Genomic DNA, 21,191 nt, shown 5'->3' with positions numbered 1-21,191 from the left:
GAAAGGCGCTGAGAAGGGCAGGGCGGAGAACAGACGGAGAAGGAGACACCCCGAGATGCAAGCGCAGAAAAACTTTCGGCCGCTGAAGCCGCGCGCGGCTCAGGTGGCCCTTTCCCGCTCAGGTGAGCTCCTCCCGTGCCTCCCATTGGCCAAGGCGCCCGTGGCGCTGGGAGGGCGACGCAGCCCGGTCTAGTTCAGGGTCTAGGGCGGCGCGTCACTTCCGGTAGCGCGGAGCTTGTAAAACACCCTGGAGAGAAAATGGCGGCGGCAGCGGCTTCGGCGCCTCAGCAGCTCTCGGATGAGGAGCTTTTCTCTCAGCTCCGCCGTTACGGCCTATCTCCTGGCCCAGTGACGGAGAGCACCCGCCCGGTCTACCTCAAGAAGCTGAAGAAGCTTCGAGAGGAAGAGCAGCAGCAGCACCGGTCCGGGGGCCGCGGCACCAAGACGCGGAACAGTAATAACAATAACACGGCAGCCGCCACGGTCGCCGCCGCCGGACCAGCGGCGGCGGCCGTGGGGATGGGGGTCCGGCCGGTCTCCGGCGACCTCTCCTTCTTACGGACTCCTGGGGGCCTGGGCCGGGTTTCGGCTTCGGGTCCGGAGACCCCCTTGGGAGGGCCTGGGGGCGCCTCGGCCACCCTCACGGCTGGCAGCAAAGTACTGCTGGGCTTCAGCTCGGACGAGTCGGACGTGGAGGCCAGTCCCCGGGACCAGGCCGGCGGCGGCGGCGGGAGGAAAGACCGGGCTCCGCTCCAGTATCGCGGGCTCAAACCGCCGTCGGCGCCCCTGGCCGCCAGCGAGGTGACTAACAGCAACTCGGCCGAGCGGAGGAAGCCCCACTCGTGGTGGGGGGCCAGGAGGCCGGCGGCCCCCGAGCTGCAGAGCCCGTCGGGGAGAGATGGGGCGGCGGACGACGAGGAGCAGGAGGGGGAAGACGGCGAGGACAGGGACCCGGAGGCCGAGGAGCCGCTGTGGTCCGGCCGGACCGTGAATGGCAGCCGGCTTCTGCCCTACAGCTGCCGGGAAAACTATTCGGACTCGGAGGAAGAGGAGGACGACGACGTGGCCTCCAGCAGACAGGTATTGAAGGACGACACCCTTTCTCGGCATCGGCCCAGGCGGGGCCACAGTAAGCCTCTCTCGCCGCTGCCTGCGAAATCGGCCGGCGGCCGGCTGGAGACCTCAGTTCAGGGAGGGGGAGGAATCGCGATGAATGACAGGGCGGCGGCCGCCGGGAGTCTAGACAGAAGCCGAAACCTCGAGGAGTCGGCGGCGGCGGCGGCGGAGCAGGGAGGAGGGTGTGATCCGCTGGACTCCAGCCCCATTCCTAGATACCGCGTTAACGCTAAGAAACTAACCCCTCTCCTGCCGCCGCCACTCGCGGACATGGACTCAACCCTGGATTCGTCCACAGGCTCCCTTCTTAAAACCAATAATCATATCGGCGGCGGGGCCTTCGGCGTGGACTCCCCCAGGATTTTTCCCAACAGCCTCCCTCCCAGCGCGGCGGTGGCCGCCTCGAGTTCACTCAGGATCAATCACTCCAATCATACAGGCTCCAATCATACCTACCTGAAGAACACATACAACAAACCGAAGCTTTCCGAACCCGAGGAGGAACTTCTCCAACAATTTAAACGGGAGGAGGTGTCCCCAACGGGGGGTTTCAGTGCCCACTATTTGTCCATGTTTCTCTTAACTGCTGCGTGCCTATTTTTCCTCATTTTGGGACTGACTTACCTAGGCATGAGAGGGACAGGAGTATCCGAGGATGGAGGACTCGGCAGTAAGTATTCAACCCCGTGGTGAAGGCAACAAAGGGAATGCTGTTAGTGGCCGGCTCTAGCCGCACTGGGCATTTTACCCGAGGTGACTTCAACCTGCAAGCACATGGTTTAATAGTGCAACACAACACATTGAGGGCATTCGTGTTATCTTTCTTTAAGAAAGAATATGGTTATCGTGATAAGAATGATAACCCTGTGGCTGGTTTTAAAATTTTTCTGTATGATGTATTGGGGAATTCAAAACATCTTCTAAAAGAACAAAATATTATAAGCAAGCCTGTTAGTAGAGAGCATTAAAAATGTGTGACTTAAATTTTCTTTGGGCCTTAAGTAGTAACCATATGTGGAGATACCAGTCCAGTTACTCAAAATTTGAAGTTATTTTGACTGTTCAGGAATCATAAAGGCAGTGGGTTTTTTTGTTTTTTTCAAATTGAGTTGTTCTGAAAGGCAGTGTAAGATCTCTTGAAACTGTAGTTAAATATTTTGTAATATTGCAGTGTTATATTTTGTAGGATTAAGTATATGTGTAGGTATCTCTAATTTCTTTAAAGTGAATGAATGCAGAAAGTCAGAAGGCATGCTTCTAAACTGATTGATTTCCCAGCCCAGAGCAGCTCCACTTCCACCAGTGGAAAAAAGTAGTGGAATGGCAGTGCAGGGGTTTGCAGTCACCTTAATTTGGATTGGTCTCCAGGCCCTGCCTTTTGCTTTGCTGAATGGCTGTGGGCACTCACATTCACTCATTCATTAAGCCAGCATCATCTGTATTGAGCACTCAGGATACAGCAGTGGTTAAGTCAAGGTGTCCCTGCCCTTCAACACAGGAAGAAGATGAATACTGATCACTTTATGTTCTGTGAAGGATATAAGGATGGTGTAATTGGTGTACTGTACTGTAGACAGGGCTCTACTATATAGGGCTTCCCTCATAGCTCAGTTGGTAAATAATCTGCCTGCAATGCAGGAGACATGGGTTCGATTCCTGGGTCAGGAAGATCCCCTGGAGAAGGAAATGGCAACCCACTCCAGTATTCTTGCCTGGAGAATCCCATGGACAGAGGAGCCTGACAGGCTACAGTCTTCGGGATCGCAAGAGTCCGACACAGCTTAGCGACTACACCACTACTGTAGACATGGTGATGGTGGGAACTTTGTGAAATGAGACCTGAAGCAGGACAAGACGACAGCCTTGTATTAGACAGGAGAGCATTCTGGGCAGAGGTTACAAGAAGAGGAGGAAAGGCCTTGATTTGAGCAAGGGGGAGTGAGCTAGAGTGTGAGCTTCCCTGACATAATCTGTAAAATGATGCTAATCTGGATAAGAATGATGCCTGGGAAGATTAAAAGAAAGTAAATTTAGTAAGATGTACTTTAGATGTACTTTAAAGAAATTAGAGATATCTACATGTATACTTCGGAGAAGGCAGTGGCAACCCACTCCAGTACTCTTGGCTGGAAAATCCCATAGACAGAGGAGCCTGGTGGACTGCAGTCCATGGGGGCGCTAAGAGTCAGACACAACTGAGTGACTTCAATTTCAGTTTTCACTTTCATGCATTGGAGAAGGAAATGGCAACCCACTCCAGTGTTCTTGCCTGGAGAATCCCAGGGACAGGGGAGCCTTGTGGGCTTCCATCTATGGGGTCGCACAGAGTTGGACACGACTGAAGCGACTTAGCAGCAGCAGCAGCAGCATCACACATAATACTACAAAAGGTAACATTTTGTTAGATTCAGCAGTACATTTAGAAAGATGTACTGCTGAATAGGTAGGTTCTCAATGTTAGGTCCTTCTCCCCTGTACCCCACCCCCTGAAACTTTCTACCCTTTTCACTCAACATGAATTCACTGTCATGGTTTGTATTTATGAAATTGACTTCCTAGTTCAAAATAATTAGTTTTATTTCAAAATAGTCAAAAGATGCAGTTAGCAGACTTAAAGAGTGTAGTGAAAATAGTGTAAGCCTCTGTTTGGATATAGTCAATTCTAAGATAGTCAAATAATAGATTATGATAGTCCTTAACTATAGAGGGATTAGAAGAGGACTGAAATCCAGCACTCACGTTAAGGTGCCCTGGAAGCAAGAGGGATATATATATAGAGTCCTACCCCAGATATTACAGAGAGAGACAAGAAATAAAGTCTAGTTATCTAGAAGTTACACTAGTGAAATTCACATAAATGACATTACCTATGAGCAGTACCTATCTGCATGCTTGTTTCTGCAATGGAACTGGTCTGTTCTGTGAACTGGCCCTTTTTTAAGAAATAAAGGGTTTGCAAGTATTATTGCTGAATCTGCCCAGCAAACACAGAGGCAGATGGTGTCATCCTCACTTTATAGGTGAGGACAGTGAGACTCAAAGAAGCTAAGAAATGTACCCACAGTTAAACAGCTAGTGAGTGACAGGACTAAGATTTGGTTTCAGATTTTTTTTCAACTATTATGCCCATCCTACTTTGGGTATTATTTATAGAAAGCTTTCTAAATTAGAGGATACTTTTATTAGGATTAAGAAAATAATTGAATACTTGGTAGGATTTCATACAGAATTACTGTATGAAAGGTGCACAATTCTCAACTAAGGTGACTTACACATCTTTCTTGTCACTGTTAAGATGAACGACTAATATTTTCTTAGGCACGAAAATTTTAAATGGACTAGAAAGGGATAGGATTGCTAGGGCTTAGGTAACCGCCAATCACTTTCACCAGTGTGGAAGGAAGGAAATTATAAAGTAGTTTGCACTTTAATAAGTGGTAAATGTAAGGTAGCCTGGGGGGTGGAAAGAACAGTAGCTAAGAGACAGAGAATCCAGGTCTTAGGACTTGTCAAAATGACCTTAATCAAGTTAACCCTGAGCCTTGTTTTCTTACATATTAAATGGGAAAAACAGTTTATGCTGTATGTCACAGTTGTGAGGATCAAATGACACAGTTTGTAAACAAATGTAAAGTGATATTCAAAAGTTTGGACAGCAGTTGTATTCCTGGTAAACTACAGTATATATGTGAAGAGAAATGGTTGTCATTTTTTTTATATTTACTAGAGTATTTCTTGCCTATTCAACATTTAATTTTTATTGAATTCTGTGAAATACATATTATAGATATTGATATAGAAATTTGAGTCAAAATGTGATGAATCCTTAAATGTATTATATACTTGACCTACTGTATATCCTGGTAGAAAGAAGGTGCCTGTTAGTTCAGTTAGCGTGCACACCTAACGGTGAGTAACTTCACTCCCTATATTTATGTATTCTGAATCCTTTGTCACAGTATAATGGTTAGTCAGTGCTTAACTGTAGGTTTCGTTGATCAACCTGTGTGCTTATGGAAATAGTTTACTTTGAGTAATAATTTTACCAGAAGATTGTACGTTAAATGTGAGAGGAAGCTTTAGCGAGCTTTTATTACTTATCTTTTAAATTATGTATAACATATAGTAGATTAGCCCTTTTCTTTAAAAACTTATCAGTACCCTAGATTTAGTAATTAAGTTACTCTGAGTCTCTGCTTTCTCATATGTAAAATTTGGGGGTTGCCTTAGATAATGTCTATGTTCTTTCTAGCTCTAAGTTTTAAGATTCTGATTTTGAACTGCCTTACCAAAACAACTCAAGGATCAGCTTGAAGTCACATTAGATCATGACAACCCACCAAAAGAAAATAGAAAGGCAGAATAGATTAACTTTCTTAGGCTCATACAATCATTATTTAAAAGTTGTTTTTCAGTTACAAGAGACATGATTTTCGTAGAAAATTTGAACTGAGATCTATGAAGCAAAAAATGAATCAGTATTGTATGCCTCACCCCCTAGTCTCACACTCAACCCTGGCATAAATTCAAATAATAAATTAGAACTTTCTTAATGCTTTGCATGTAAATATCAATATATGCATACATATGTACATGAGTGTGTGCGCACAGACATTTTCATTGAACAGTAGAGTACCTGTTATGTGCCAAACAATATTTGAAGCTGCAGGGATATGTGGAGAACAAGGCAGATGAAATCTCTCCTCTCATAGAGTTTACATTCTAGCGGGGTTGGGGAGATGGACACGTGAACAAATGATAATTTCAGTTAGTGATAGTTGCTAACGTGAGAGTAATGATAGTAACTTGAAGGCCATAGAAGTGACATCATACTGTACATATTCTTCAGCTTATTTTTTCACTTAATAATGTATCATGGTTAACTTTCCTTATAGTAAGCTTAAGTACAAAGCCATAATTTAAAAATCTCACACTTCACTTGTCCCTTTCTAACCCTTTGCTGCTGCTTAGTCACCATATTGTGTCCATCTCTTTTGCGACCCCATGAACTGTAGCCCGCTAGGCTTTTCTGTCCTTGGGATTTCTCAGGCAAGAAGACTGAGTGGGTTGCCGTTTCCTTTTCCATCTAATCCTATAAAAATGCTAAAATCTCTGCCATCCTGAAAATGCTATTTAACCCTGTTCTCTAGCTCTTACTCCTTCTCAGCCAAGATTAATGTCTCTTTCCTCCCCTACCATTCACTCAGCCTCCATCTAGTGTTTTTTTTTTTTTTTTCGCTTCACACCCTCTTCAGCATTTATTATTTGTAAACTTTAAAAAAAAATTATTTATGTATTTTTGACCATGCTAGGTCTTTGCTGCTATGGCATCTTCTTCGAGTTGCAGCGATCAGGGTTGCTCATCGCAGTGGCTTCTCTTGTGGAGCACTGTTCCTAGGGTGTATGGGCTTCAGTGGTTGCAGCGCACAGGCTCAGTAATTACATCTCGTGGGCTTAATTGCTCTGTGTTTGTGGAATCCTCCCAGACCAGAGATCGAACCTGTGTCCCCTGCGTCCGCAGACTGATTCTCATTCTCTGTGCCACAAAGAAGTCCTAGTTTAGCTTTCTTTACCCTCCATTCCCTCTGTAACCTCACTGTTTGCCTCAGTTACTCAGTTGTCAAATCCAAAAGGTTTAAAGTTCACCTCTTTGATACATTCAGTACATCGACAATTCACTTTTCATGAAACTGTCTCCTTCCCAAACTTCTGTAACACCACTCTTTCCTACTTTTCATTTATTTGTCTGCCTATATTTTAAATATTGGTGGTCTTATTCTTGTGCAGTTTGCCTAGTTTCTCCTGGCTAATACCTCCCAATTTTATATTTTTTGCCTTAAATTTCTCTCTTCTGGGTTCTTGACTTAGTCATTTATTAGAGAGTTTTTTCTGGATGTACCAGAAATAACAACAGCATCTGTCCTTGTCAGCTTTCATTCTTTTACTTTGTTTCTCCTGCTTTGTTCCCTGTTTTAGTTAACATTTGTATTTAATAACATGATGCATTTCCATCCACCCAGAACTTAAAGCTAAAAATCTTAAATTTGCCTCCATTCCTTCCTTTCCTCCATCTCGCTTCCAAACTCAAATCACCGTCTAACTTGTTACCAAATCCTGAAGTTCTACCTCCTACCTATGTTTTGAATCAGTCTCTTTCTCCTCATTCCCCACTGTCTTGCCTGAACTGTTCTAGCAGTTTCCTAATAGTTGTCTATGCTTCTGGACTGTAGCTTTTCCAGTCAACTTTTCAGTGCCAGAGGATTATTTCTAAAAAGTAATATTTCATTCATGCTTAAAATTACTCAGTGGCTTTCCCTTACTCATTAGATGAAATCTAAACTCCTTGGCTAAACTGTTCATGATCTAAGTATTCCTGCTTTTTCTTACTTCATTTCCTAATAGTCCCTCTTACCACACTTTACTTTCTGGAAAACTGGAACTTTCTAATTTCTCACCTCTGTCTACTCTTGACTCCTTATCCTCCTTATCCTGGAGTTTGGCTCATCATTTGCTGCTCAAATAAGATCTTTCCCATTCTTCATATCATTTATTTCAGCGTTTATAATTGTGTATGCCCACTGTGCCACATAGATTACAGCTCCTTGAGATAATGTTTCTACAGGAGGAATTGAGTACACTGGTATAGGCTTTTCACTCAGTTCTGTGTTTGAATCCCTCCTCTCTCGCTTGACCACAGGGTCATGAGCCTGGATGACTGAAAGAACAGTAATACCATTGACGGGGATTCAGTTCAGTTCAGTCGCTCAGTCGTGTCCGACTTTGCGACCCCATGAATTGCAGCATGCCAGGCCTCCCTGTCTATCACCAACTCCCGGAGTTCACTCAAACTCATGTGCATCGAGTTGCTGATGCCATCCAGCCATCTCATCCTCCGTCATCCCCTTCTCCTCCTGCCCCCAATCCCTCCTGGCATCAGGGTCTTTTCCAATGAGTCAACTCTTCACACGAGGTGGCCAAGGTATTGGAGTTTCAGCTTTAGCATGAGTCCTTCCAAAGATCACCCAGGACTGATCTCCTTTAGAATGGACTGGTTGGATCTCCTTGCAGTCCAAGGAACTCTCAAGAGTCTTCTCCAACACCACAGTTCAAAGGCATCAATTCTTCGGTGCTCAGCCTTCTTCACAGTCCAACTCTCACATCCATACATGACCACTGGAAAAACCATAGCCTTGACTAGACAGACCTTTGTTAGCAAAGTAATGTCTCTGCTTTTGAATATGCTGTCTAGGTTGGTCATAACTTTCCTTCCAAGGAGTAAGTGTCTTAATTTCATGGCCACACTCACCATCTGCAGTGATTTTGGAGCCCCCCAAAATAAAGTTAGCCACTGTTTCCCCATCTGTTTGCCTTGAAGTGATAGGACCAGATGCCATGATCTTCGTTTTCTGAATGTTGAGCTTTAAGCCAACTTTTTCACTCTCCACTTTCACTTTCATCAAGAGGCTTTTGAGTTCCTCTTCACTTTCTGCCATAAGGGTGGTGTCATCTGCATATCTGAGGTTATTGGTATTTCTCCTGGCAATCTTGATTCCAGCTTGTGCTTCTTCCAGCCCAGCGTTTCTCATGATGTACTCTGCATATAAGTTAAATAAGCAGGGTGACAATATACAGTCTTGATGGGGATTAGAGATGCTGAAAAGGGATTTTGGGGGGGAAAGGTGGCATAGAGAAAACTAGTTTATTTGAAGCTTATTTTTTGAGTTATTCAAGTGGAAATAACCAGTAGGCTATTGTAGTTACACAATTGGAATAAAGATGAGAGAGTGGTACATAATGTGAAAGTAAAGTGCTGTTTATTAAAGGAATAGATAACTTTTTAATATTTGTTTCTTTTTTTTTAATATGGGTTTTTCTTTTTCAAGACAAAATCAAGTGCTACAAAGGGTACCGTAGTTTTTTTAAATTATATTTTTACTTTTTTGAGCAGTTTGACTAGCCAAAATATCTAAAACTTTGTATCTGTAATAAAATAGGTATAAAGAATTTTGAAAATTATTTGTTGCTCTCAGTCTTGAAGAATGAAAGCTGAGTGAGCTTGAAGTTTTTAAAAGTTGACCACTTTGTAAGAAAAAAATTCTTAAACTTCCAAGAACATTCATGGGAAAACCAGAGGTTTGTATACCTCAGTTTGATGATTTGAGAAATTAAAATCTACTGTATAAAATGTCTTTTATCTGAAAATTATCTCTAGCATAATTTAAAATACAAATCATCAGAAAACTTGTAAATTCCCTATGAATATATTCATGGAGTCTAGTTTGAAACACTGGCATAAATATCAGGGCTTGGATCATTAAGAAAGAAACCTGGGTTTGAATTTGGGCCTTTCCTCTTGTTAGCTTTTTTAATGAAGGCAAGTTGCTGAACCACTTTAAACCTCAATTTTCTCACCTGTAAAATAGATTTGTGAGAATTAAATGAAATAATGCCTGTAAAGTACTTGGCTCAGTACATGACACATAGTAATAATAATAGCTAATCCTTAATGTAGCACTTTGTGCCAGGCACTGAACCTAAACAATTATAATTGTTATGTAATCTTCATGATGCAGGTATTTATCTGATTTTGTCCATAGGGAAACTGAGACACAGAAGTTATGTAATTTTCCTGGGGTCATGAGTGCAGAGGCAGTGTTTAGACCCAGATAGTGGCCCTTAACCACTCTGCTAGATTGCCTTTTAATGTGTGTAAGTACATAAAGGCTCTGTATATGTCCTCTACTATTGTTTTTATCTAGACAATTATCAAAGATGTGGATAGGTGAAGCAGCTTAATACGTGAAATCCTAGAGTGCCAAGGGTAATCTGTGAAACTTCGTTAGGACAAGAAATTACAAATTTTTACTCACTTGACATTTAGGAATGGTGTGGAACCATTTATCCTTCCTTAGATTTTAGATTAATCAATTCACTGATGTATAAGGAGGGCAGTCTGCTGCAATATAATACAAGTTACATAATATATAAAACCATAAGTATATGATACTATTTCTAATTCTTGAAAGATTGACCTAGTTTCAAAAGTGGTGGGGAAAGTGGTCCTCTGATTTGTATTACCACTTTAAAACTTAAGTTTTCCATTGTTCATTTTCAAGATGTAAAAATCTTTTAAGTATAATACATTTGTTCTCTCATTTGCACCTTTTAAAAGAGCTTTGTATGTATTTTCCTATGCTTATAATTTATTTCAGTGAGAATGAAGCATTCTAGAATTTCCGGGATTTTTAAAAAATTAGATATTTTCATTATTTCTCAGTAGAGTTATGAAGTCTTAAAATAACTTCTTGCTGAGAAGTATTTTATTTAAGTGAAAGGAACCTTTGACCAAAGAGGTTATAACATCAGTGCAAAGAGATATTTATCTAGTTTATAAGAGTTTAAAACTGAAGTAATCTTTAAAATATTTGGTAGGCAAGTAATAGTAGCTTCTTTATGAAAAGTATATTACTAATCGTGTATCTTTATTCTTATCCTGTATTAAGTATACATGCAGAATTGCAACTATTTAATTTGGGAACCAAGCCCATACTAATTGTATAAATTATTAAAACAGTTATTGTCTCATAGCTTTAGACTTTGACTTTCATACTCAGAATTTATTTTTAACAGATTTTAAAGTGAACTGGTAGCAGTGTATTTGGATTTTGCTGTTTTAAGAATGTATGTTTTAACCTGAATCTCACAAGTGGTAGTTTAAAAAACAAAACAAAACTTGATCTAATTAATATTCTTCATTAACGTCACTCTGAAAAGTAGTTTTTAAGGGGGAAGTGTTTAGGTTTTAGTTTTTATCGAACATTTTTATGGTTAGGTTTTACATGTTTTATCTTATTCTTTTGAAAATACATTTCTAAGGAATTACCTTTTTAAAAGGATTATAAAAATTTATACCAACAGGTAGAAATATCTGAAAATAAAGTAACAAGTCTATCTTATAGAAACCATCATTATTACTTTTACAAGGTCTTAATTGTTTTTCTTTATTCTAGAGGTATAGATTTTAAGGAGGCTTCCCAGGTGGCTCAGTGGTAAAGAACCACCCTGCCAATACAGGAGATGGAGCAGAGCAAGTTCCATCTCTGGGTTCAGATAGAGGAAATGGCAACCCACTCCAGTATTCTTGCCTGGAAAATCCCATGGACAGAGGAGCCTGGTGGGCCACAATCCATGGGGTCTCAAGGACTTGGACATGACTGAGTGACTGAGCACACACATAGAGTTCAAAGTTATGCCAATTGTTTTGTCTTGATAGCAGAGTTACTGCTCTGTGTCCATAGTTTTTTGCTTAGAATGTTTTTGCACAGTGACTTATGCATTCATTTTTATAGCTGTATTGATATCAAATGGCAAGTTAATATTTAGGAATAAGGCTTGAGTGTAAAACTTTGCAAGTAAGTGACAAGTGATGAAGAATGTACCAACAAAATTGCTTCCCTGTCTTGAATATACATGAATGGGGAAAAAATCCTTTAGGGGCAATGCGCATTTTAACACATGGAACATCAATTTTATTTTGCAGTTTGAGACCTCTTTTACATGTATATATGTACAAAAGGAATTTGCTAATTGTGGCTATTCCAAAAAGCACTTTGTACTTATAAAGGAAACTTTTGCTCTGTAGGAATTCACCTAGGTATAATTTTTAAAATTTACATATAAAGAAAGTAATTGAAATTAATTGGCAGAGGGAAATTTATAGGCTATCTGTTTCTTCTAGTACCTGGGGTGTGGCTTAGAACCTTGCTCAGCCTTAGTAATGACTTCCTAGATTAAGGATACCTATTAAAGTGGAAGTGGAGTCGCTCAGTCATGTCCGACTCTTTGCGACCCCATGGACTGTAGCCTAACAGGCTCCTCTGTCCATGGGGTTTTCCAGGCAATAGTACTGGAGTGGGCTGCCATTTCCTTCTCCCGGGGATCTTCCCAACCCAGGGATCAAACCCGGGTCTCCCACATGGTAGACAGACGCTTTAGGTTATGAGCCATACCTATTAAGGTATCACAAATGCTTGCTTTCTTGAATTAGTTCACTTGAAGAAACATTGTTTCTCCTAGTCAATCATCCATTTACTCACTCATAAATTATTTATTGGGCACCTCCAACCAGTCCATTCTAAAGGAGATCAGTCCTGGGTGTTCTTTGGAAGGAATGATGCTAAAGCTGAAACTCCAGTACTTTGGCCACCTCATGCGAAGAGTTGACCCATTGGAAAAGACTCTGATACTGGGAGGGATTGGGGGCAGGAGGAGAAGGGGACGACAGAGGATGAGATGGCTGGATGGCATCACTGACTCGATGGATGTGAGTCTGAGTGAACTCGGGAGTTGGTGATGGACAGGGAGGCCTGGTGTGCTGCAATTCATGGGGTCGCAAAGAGTCGGACACGACTGAGTGACTGAACTGAACTGAACTGAACAGATGTGATTCTAGAGGATGAGTATATGCTTTGTAGAACTGTAGGAGTGATCCATTTTCCCAACACACCACCTTCCTCTTCTCCCCTTGCAGTATCTTCTCTCTCCTAAATTTATGTACTACCTAGTGCATCATTGTTTCAGATTTGTATATTGTAACTTGGAAAAGATGACTTTAAAACTTATTTTCTGCAAATTTGAATACTCCCTGTGATAAAGTTTACCACAAAAGAAATAGTTTCATTTCTTACAGGACTTTAGAAGTAATAAAGTGTATAGCTTGTAAGAAGTTGCTGAATAGCACAGGGAGCTAGGCCTGGTACTCTGATGACCTGGAGGGGTGGGATTGGGGGAGTGGAAGGGAGGATCAAGGAGGGGATATGTGTATAGTTAGGGCTGGTTCACGTTTTATTATGCGGTGGAAACAATGTCGTAAAGTGATTATCTTCCAATTAAAAAAAAATGTTAAAAGTAAAAGAGAAAGAGATAAGAAGAATGAATTTATCCAAAATGAAAATGTTACCAACTTGAAACGTTTACGACTGTGGTTCAAGATGTTCTAGAAGTATTCTTACAACAAAAGTTTTGTTTTTTTTAAATGTCATCTTTAAATCTCCCTTCATTTGGATTGTAAAGCCTTACATGATAAAAGTGTTTACTAAGAACTTTCTGTATTCAAGCAGTTTATCTTAATTTACATGAAGGGAGCTATTAATATTTATCTCCATGGGGAAATTGAAATACAGAGGGAAAATGGTTAGATTTGCCTTGTGTTAAGATCCCACCACCAACTAAGTTTTCAAGCCAGCATTTGAACCCATGATCTGACTTAAGAGTCCACAATCTTAGCCACTGGGAAGCAGTAGATTTTCTTAATGTATCTTTTCTCACATAATAACTTTATTGGGGCAGGTAAGTCACTCGTAACCTCTGGGCCTTGATTTTTGCATCTGTCAAATGAGGGGATAGTAAAATCAACTTTACTTACAGCCATGACTTTTGTAGGGCACCGACGTGATGTTTGTGGAAATGCTTTCTAGAAATTAGAAGTGATGTATAACTATGTTATCCTTTATTTTTTTAATTGGAGGATAATTGCTTTACAGTGTTTTATTGGTTTCCTCCATATAACAACGCGAATCAGTCATAACTCTGCGTGTATGTCTGTATCTCAAGGAAGATTTTGAGCCCTCATCCCACCCCTTGAGATCGTCACAGAGTGCCAGGCTGGGCTTCCTGTGTTATATAGCAGCTTCCTGCTAGCCATCGATTTTACACATGGCAGTCTGTATATGTCCACACTACTTTCTTAATCTGTCCCACCCTCTCCTGCTATTTTTCATGTCATAAGTTAGAATTTCCCAACAATAGTAGTTTAAGCAGCATGTGTTCAGCACTATGACATGTCCTGCTACTGCTAAGTTGCTTCAGTCGTTTCCGACTCTGTGTGACCCCATAGACGGCAGCTGACCAGGCTCTGCCATCCCTGGGATTCTCCAGGCAAGAACGCTGGAGGGGGTTGCCATTTCCTTCTCCAATGCGTGAAAGTGAAGTCCAACTCTTAGCGACTCCATGGACTGAAACCCACCAGGCTCCTCCATCCCTGGGATTTTCCAGGCAAGAGTACTGGAGTGGGGTGCCATTGCCTTCTCCCATTATGATGTTAATAAGTAATAGAAGAGTTGGTTAAATTTATAGCACCTATCAGAATTTTTTAAGCTGTCTCTCAAACTGTCCAAGTAGATAAAAGGAGTCATCTTTTTCTATTACCTAATTAGTGCCTTATTTCTAGGTGCTGAAAAAGAATTTTCTTACCTTTGTTGTTCCATCGCCAAGTCACATGGGACTCTTTGCGACTCCATGAACTGCAGCACGCCAGGCTTCCCTGTCCTTCACTATCTCCCAAAGTTTGCTCAGACTTATGTCCATTGAGTCATTGATGCCATTCAACCATCTCATTCTGTCGCCCTCTTCTCCTTTTGCCTTCAGTCTTTCCAAACATCAGGGTCTTTTCCAATGAGTCGGCTCTTTACATCAAGTAACTAAAGTATTGGAGCTTTAGCATCAGTCCTTCCAGTGAATATTCGGGGTTGATTTCCTTTAGGATTGACTGATTTGATCTCCCTGCTGTACAAAGGACTCTCATGAGCCTTCTCCAACACCACAGTTTGAAAGCATCAACTCTCAAATCCATAAATGGCTACTGTAAAAACCATAGCTTTGAATATACATACCTTTTTCGGCAAAGTGATGTCTCTGCTTTTTAATATGCTGTCTAGATTGGTCATAGATTTTCTTCCAAGGAACAAGCGTCTTTTGTGGCCTCAGTCAACTGTCTGCAGTGATTTTGGAGCCCAAGAAAATAAAATCTGTCACTGTTTACACTTTTTCCCCATCTATTTGCCATGAAGTGATTGGACTGGATGGCATGATCTTTTTTTTTTGAATGTTGAGTTTTAAGCCAGCTTTTTCACTCTCCTCCTTCATCCTCTTCAAGAGGCTCTTTAGTTCCTCTTTGCTTTCTGCCACCATCAGGGAAGCCCCTTATCTTTACAGTTATATTAATTTAATAGGTTATGAAACAGTTTGAAATTAGATTTTAGCCTCCTTGACCGTTAGATTTGCTGATAGGAAAGATGGGATACATTGCTTTAATCCAAAATATAGTAGTGAATTTGAAACAGAAAAACATCTCTTAGAAGTATAGATGGGTCTTAGAGTAAGCTTCGGAGAAGGCAGTGTCACTCCACTCCAGTGCTCTTGCCTGGAAAATCCCATGGACGGAGGAGCCTGGAAGGCTGCAGTCCATGGGGTCGCTAAGAGTCGGACACAACTGAGCGACTTCACTTTCAGTTTTCACTTTCATGCATTGGAGAAGGAAATGGCAACCCACTCCAGTGTTCTTGCCTGGAGCATCCCAGGGACGGGGGAGCCTGATGGGATGCTGTCTATGGGGTTGCACAGAGTTGGACACAACTGAAGCGACTTAGCAGCAAAGTAAGCTTCTGTTAACATTATCTGAAGAACAGACAGTACTTGGAGCTGGTAGGGAAGAATGGCCTGTCACATGCTGTTCTTCAGCTAGTTTGTAAGATAGGATACCGTGAGTACTGTTACTGCTAAAGTGTAAAGATGAGGTGTGCCCCTATGAATAGGCAGTAGATTGAACAGGGAGTAATGAAGAGATTGGGGGGTATAAAATAATAAAATTTGATAAACAACATCATGCTGATTTAATAAGGAATTTAAAGTGCATTAGGATCTTTGGTCTCCTAGTTAGTTCATATGTAGAACATAATGAAATTTTCATCCCATTTTGCATTTGAAATTGTATCAGAGATATGGTTTTAGACCAGAACTGTCTCAGAAACGTAGTATAAGCCATTATGTAATTTTAAGCCATATGTAATTTTAGTTTTTCTAGTAGCAACATTAAGATGTAAGACAGGTTTACTTAATCTGGTAATCTAGAATATTATCATTTCAATGTAATCAGTTTAAAAATTAGATATTTTGCATTCTTTCTATATAAGAATGTATGGCACTAATAGCTGATTTTATACTCAAAGACTCTCTCAGTTCAGACTAGCTAAATTTCAAGTGGTCAGTCGCACAGGTGGCAAGTGGCTACTATGTAGAATAGCACAGGTCTAGACTGCCCTGAGTTACGGAGTTATATTGGTATAATAAGATCTCACAACTGCTAATTTTTGAATCTTAATAATGTGCCTTACATTGTGTTGTCTATAATATTTTCACTTAATCTTTATAATAACTTCATGATGTAGCTTTGCTGTCTCATTTTGTAAATACAATGAGGTATAAGAGATATTAATTTAAAGTCTAGGGTCAAACATGTAGGACAGCAGGGATTTAAAACCAAGTCTGACCCTAAAATCCTCGTCCTTTTCACTGTATTGCACTGTTGTAAAGCATAGTCACTTGCCTAAGGCAGGTTGGTGAGTGAGATTCAGTTCTTCCACTGCTCAGTCATTTTTGATTCACTGCAGTGACTTGATTTAATTAATCCTTATTTTAAAGTATAAATACAGATCATTTTAGTTTAACCTAAAATGGAATCGGTATCCCCTAAATTCTTCCTTATATTTCGTTTGGGGAATATTCTTTATATTCTTTTCACCATTTCCTGTTGTAAACTGCTTTGTATAGCTCTTCAAACTAGACATGTAGGAGGAAAAAATGACATTTTGATTCTGGCACATGACTGTTTTGGGAGATAAGGAAAAAGTCAGCTACTGTTGAGAAAAATGAAAATAGAAATAACTAATAAAACTTTTGTTGTGGTAAAAAAAAAATTTATAGGTTTTAGTACTTTAGTTTGAGAAAGATTTCAGTCAGTCAGTTCAGTCATTCAGTTGTGTCCAACTCTTTGTGACCCCATGGACTGCAGCACGCCAGGCTTTCCTGTCCATCAACAACTCCCTAAGCTTGCTCTAACTCATGTCCATCAAGTCAGTGATGCCATCCAGCCATCTCATCCTGTTTTGTCCCTTCTCCTACCGCCTTTCCCAGCGTCAGGGTCTTTTCCAATGAGTCAGTTCTTCACATCAGATGGCCAAAGTATTGGAGTTTCAGTGTCACCATCAGTCCTTCCAGTGAATATTCAGAACTGATTTCCTTTTGGATGGACTGGTTGGATCTCCTTGCAGTCCAAGGGACTCTCAAGAGTCTTCTCTAACATCACAGTTCAAAGCACCAATTCTTCGGCATTCAGCTTTCTTTATGGTCCAACTCTCACATCCGTACATAACTACTGGAAAAACCATAGCTTTGACTAGATGGACCTTTATTGGCAAAATAATGTCTCTGCTTTTTAATATGCTGTCTAGGTTTTTCATAACTTTTCTTCCAGGGAGCACGCATCTTTTAATTTCATGGCTGCAGTCACCATCTGCAGTGACTTTGGAGCCCAAGAAAATAAAGTTTGTCACTGTTTCCATTGTTTTCCCACCTACTTGCCATGAAGTGATGGGACCAGATGCCATGATCTTAGTTTTCTGAATGTTGAGTTTTAAGCCAGCTTTTTTCCACACTCCTCTTTCACTTTCATCAAGAGCCTCTTTAGTTCTTTGCTTTCTGCCATAGGGTGGTGTCATCTGCACATCCGAGGTTATTGATATTTCTCCTGGTAATATTGATTCCAGCTTGTGCTTCATCCAGCCTGGCATTTCGCATGATGCACTCTGCATATAAGTTAAATAAGCAGGGTGACAGAATACAACCTTGATGTACTCCTTTCCCGGTTTGGAACCAGTCTGTCGTTCCATATCTGTTCTAACTGTTGCTTCTTGACCTTAAACTAAACTGAATTTGACCTTAAACTAAACTGAGAAAGATTAGGGGTGGTCTTATTCATCACGCTCTTTGGTTTATAAAACATCTCAGTTCTTTTGCATGGTGTTATTTTATGGTGAATTTACACTTAACATTTAATGAATTTGAATACCTAATGTTTGCTCATAAAGGCAAGTTGTTTGCTTCTAGAAGGAAAAATGAACAGTCTATGATTTTTGAATGGTTGTCTTCGGGATCATGTGTAAAATAGTTGTTTAAACTTGAAACATGTCTAACTGCACTGTTTTAAGTTTCCAGGCTAGCCCATAGAAAGTTATTTAAAACCATGTCATTTTACAAAAGATACATGCACTCCAGGGTTCATAGCAGCTTTATTTATAGTTGCCAAGATATGCAGCCTAAGTGTCCATGACAGATGAGTGGATAAAGATGTGTATATACACAGATGTGCACACACACACAATGGAATAGTACTCAGGCATAAAAAAGCAACAAAGTTTTGCCTTTTGCAACAACATGAATGGATTGTAGGGTATTATGCTAAGTGAAATAAGTCAGACAAAGGCAATTCTATGATATCATTTGTATGTGGAATCTAAAAAAAACAACAAACTAGTGAATGTAAGAAAAAAACAGTCTAACAAATACAGTGAGCAAACTAATGGTTACCTTGGGGGAGGTAGAGACAGGAAAGGGGAGAGGAGCAACAAAGAGGTAAGGGATTAAGAGGTACAAACTGTTATGTATAAAATAAGCTACAAGGATATATTGTACAACACAGGGAATATAGCCAGTGTTTTATAATAACTATAAATGGAGTATAACCTTTAAAAATTGTGGATTACTATATTGTATACCTGTAACTTATATAATATTTTACATCAACTATATAATATTGTACATCAGATCAGATCAGTCGCTCAGTCGTGTCTGACTCTTTGCGACCCCATGAATCGCAGCACACCAGGCCTCCCTGTCCATCACCAACTCCCGGAGTTCACTCAGACTCACATCCATCGAGTCAGTGATGCCATCCAGCCATCTCATCCTCTGTCGTCCCCTTCTCCTCCTGCCCCCAATCCCTCCCAGCATCAGAGTCTTTTCCAATGGATCAACTCTTTGCATGAGGTGGCCAAAGTACTGGAGTTTCAGCTTTCGCATTATTCCTTCCAAAGAAATCCCAGGACTGATCTCCTTCAGAATGGACTGGTTGGATCTCCTTGCAGTCCAAGGGACTCTCAAGAGTCTTCTCCAACACCACAGTTCAAAAGCATCAATTCTTTGGCACTCAGCTTTCTTCACAGTCCAATTCCACATCCATACATGACCACAGGAAAAACCATAGCCTTGACGAGACGAAACTTTGTTGGCAAAGTAATGTCTCTGCTTTTGAACATGCTATCTAGATTGGTCATAACTTTCCTTCCAAGGAGTAAGCGTCTTTTAATTTCATGGCTGTAGTCACCATCTGCAGTGATTTTGGAGCCCAGAAAAATAAAGTCTGACACTGTTTCCCCATCTGTTTCCCATGAAGTGGTGGGACTGGATGCCATGATCTTCGTTTTCTGAATGTTGAGCTTTAAGCCAAGTTTTTCACTCTCCACTTTCACTTTCATCAAGAGGCTTTTTAGTTCTTCACTTTCTGCCATAAGGGTGGTGTCATCTGCATATCTGAGGTTATTGATATTTCTCCTGGCAATCTTGATTCCAGTTTGTGTTTCTTCCAGTCCAGCGTTTCTCATGATGTACTCTGCATATAAGGTAAATAAACAGGGTGACAATATACAGCCTTGAAGAACTCCTTTTCCTGTTTGGAACCAGTCTGTTGTTCCATGTCCAGTTCTAACTGTTGCTTCCTGCATACAAATTTCTCAAGAGGCAGATCAGGTGGTCTGGTATTCCCATCTCTTTCAGAATTTTCCACAGTTTATTGTGATCCACACAGTCAAAGGCTTTGGCATAGTCAATAAAGCAGAAATAGATGTTTTTCTGGAACTCTCCTGCTTTTTCTATGATCCAGCAGATGTTGACAATTTGGTCTCTGGTTCCTCTGCCTTTTCTAAAACCAGCTTGAACATTAGGAAGTTCACGGTTCACATATTGCTGAAGCCTAGCTTGGAGAATTTTGAGCATTACTTTACTAGCGTGTGAGATGAGTGCAATTGTGCGGTAGTTTGAGCACTCTTTGGCATTGCCTTTCTTTGGGATTGGAATGAAAACGGACCTTTTCCAGTCCTGTGGCCACTGCTGAGTTTTCCAAATTTGCTGGCATGTTGAGTGAAGCACTTTCACAGCATCATCTTTCAGGATTTGGAATAGCTCAACTGGAATTCCATCACCTCCACTAGCTTTGTTCGTAGTGATGCTTTCTAAGGCCTACTTGACTTCACATTCCAGGATGTCTGGCTCTAGGTCAGTGATCACACCATTGTGATTATCTGGGTCATGAAGATCTTTTTTTTTACAGTTATTCTGTGTATTCTTGCCATCTCTTCTTAATATCTTCTGCTTCTGTTAGGTCCATACCATTTCTGTCCTTTATCGAGCTCATCTTTGCATGAAATGTTCCTTTGGTATCTCTGATTTTCTTGAAGAGATCCCTAGTCTTCCCATTCTATTGTTTTCCTCTATTTCCTTGCATTGATCGCTGAAGAAGGCTTTCTTATCTCTTCTTGCTATTCTTTGGAACTCTGCATTCAGATGTTTATATCTTTCCTTTTCTCCTTTGCTTTTTGCTTCTCTTCTTTTCACAGCTATTTGTAAGGCCTCCCCAGACAGCCATTTTGCTTTTTTGCATTTCTTTTCTCTGGGAATGGTCTTGATCCCTGTCTCCTGTACAATGTCACGAACCTCAGTCCGTAGTTCATCAGGCACTCTGTCTATCAGATCTAGGCCCTTAAATCTATTTCTCACTTCCACTGTATGATCATAAGGGATTTGATTTAGGTCATACCTGAATGGTCTAGTGGTTTTCCCTACTTTCTTCAATTTAAGTCTGAATTTGGCAAAGTATATATCCTGTTTTAGCACGTGTATCAGTTCAGTTCATTCGCTCAGTCATGTCTCACTCTTTGCTACCCCATGAACTGCAGCACGCCAGGACTGCCTGTCCATGACCAACTGCTGGAATCTACCCAACCCCATGTCCATTGAGTTGGTGATGCCATCCAGCTATCTCATCCTCTGTCGTCCCCTTCTCCTCCTGCCTTCAGTCTTTACCAGCATCAGGGGAATGAGTTAGCTCTTCGCATCAGGTGGCCAAAGTATTGGAGCTTAAGCTTCAACGTCAGGTCTTCCAATGAACACCCAGGACTGATCTCCTT

The 21,191-nt window shown here is 41.0% G+C and overlaps 1 protein-coding gene across 1 annotated transcript in view; it reads left to right on the top strand.

The window, feature by feature from the left end:
* The first annotated feature begins 211 nt into the window (after positions 1 to 211).
* The window catches only part of LEMD3 (LEM domain containing 3), a 74,346-nt gene continuing 53,366 nt past the window's right edge, over positions 212 to 21,191 (top strand). The window contains exon 1 of the mRNA XM_061416585.1: positions 212 to 1,786. Coding sequence (XP_061272569.1) covers positions 259 to 1,786 — 1,528 coding nt within the window. The 5' untranslated portion in view covers positions 212 to 258. The remainder of the gene's footprint in view (positions 1,787 to 21,191) is intronic.

The sequence above is a fragment of the Bos javanicus genome, chromosome 5, assembly GCF_032452875.1.
Source record: "Bos javanicus breed banteng chromosome 5, ARS-OSU_banteng_1.0, whole genome shotgun sequence".
NCBI lineage: Eukaryota > Metazoa > Chordata > Mammalia > Artiodactyla > Bovidae > Bos > Bos javanicus.
This window is presented reverse-complemented; position numbering and strand designations above follow the sequence as displayed.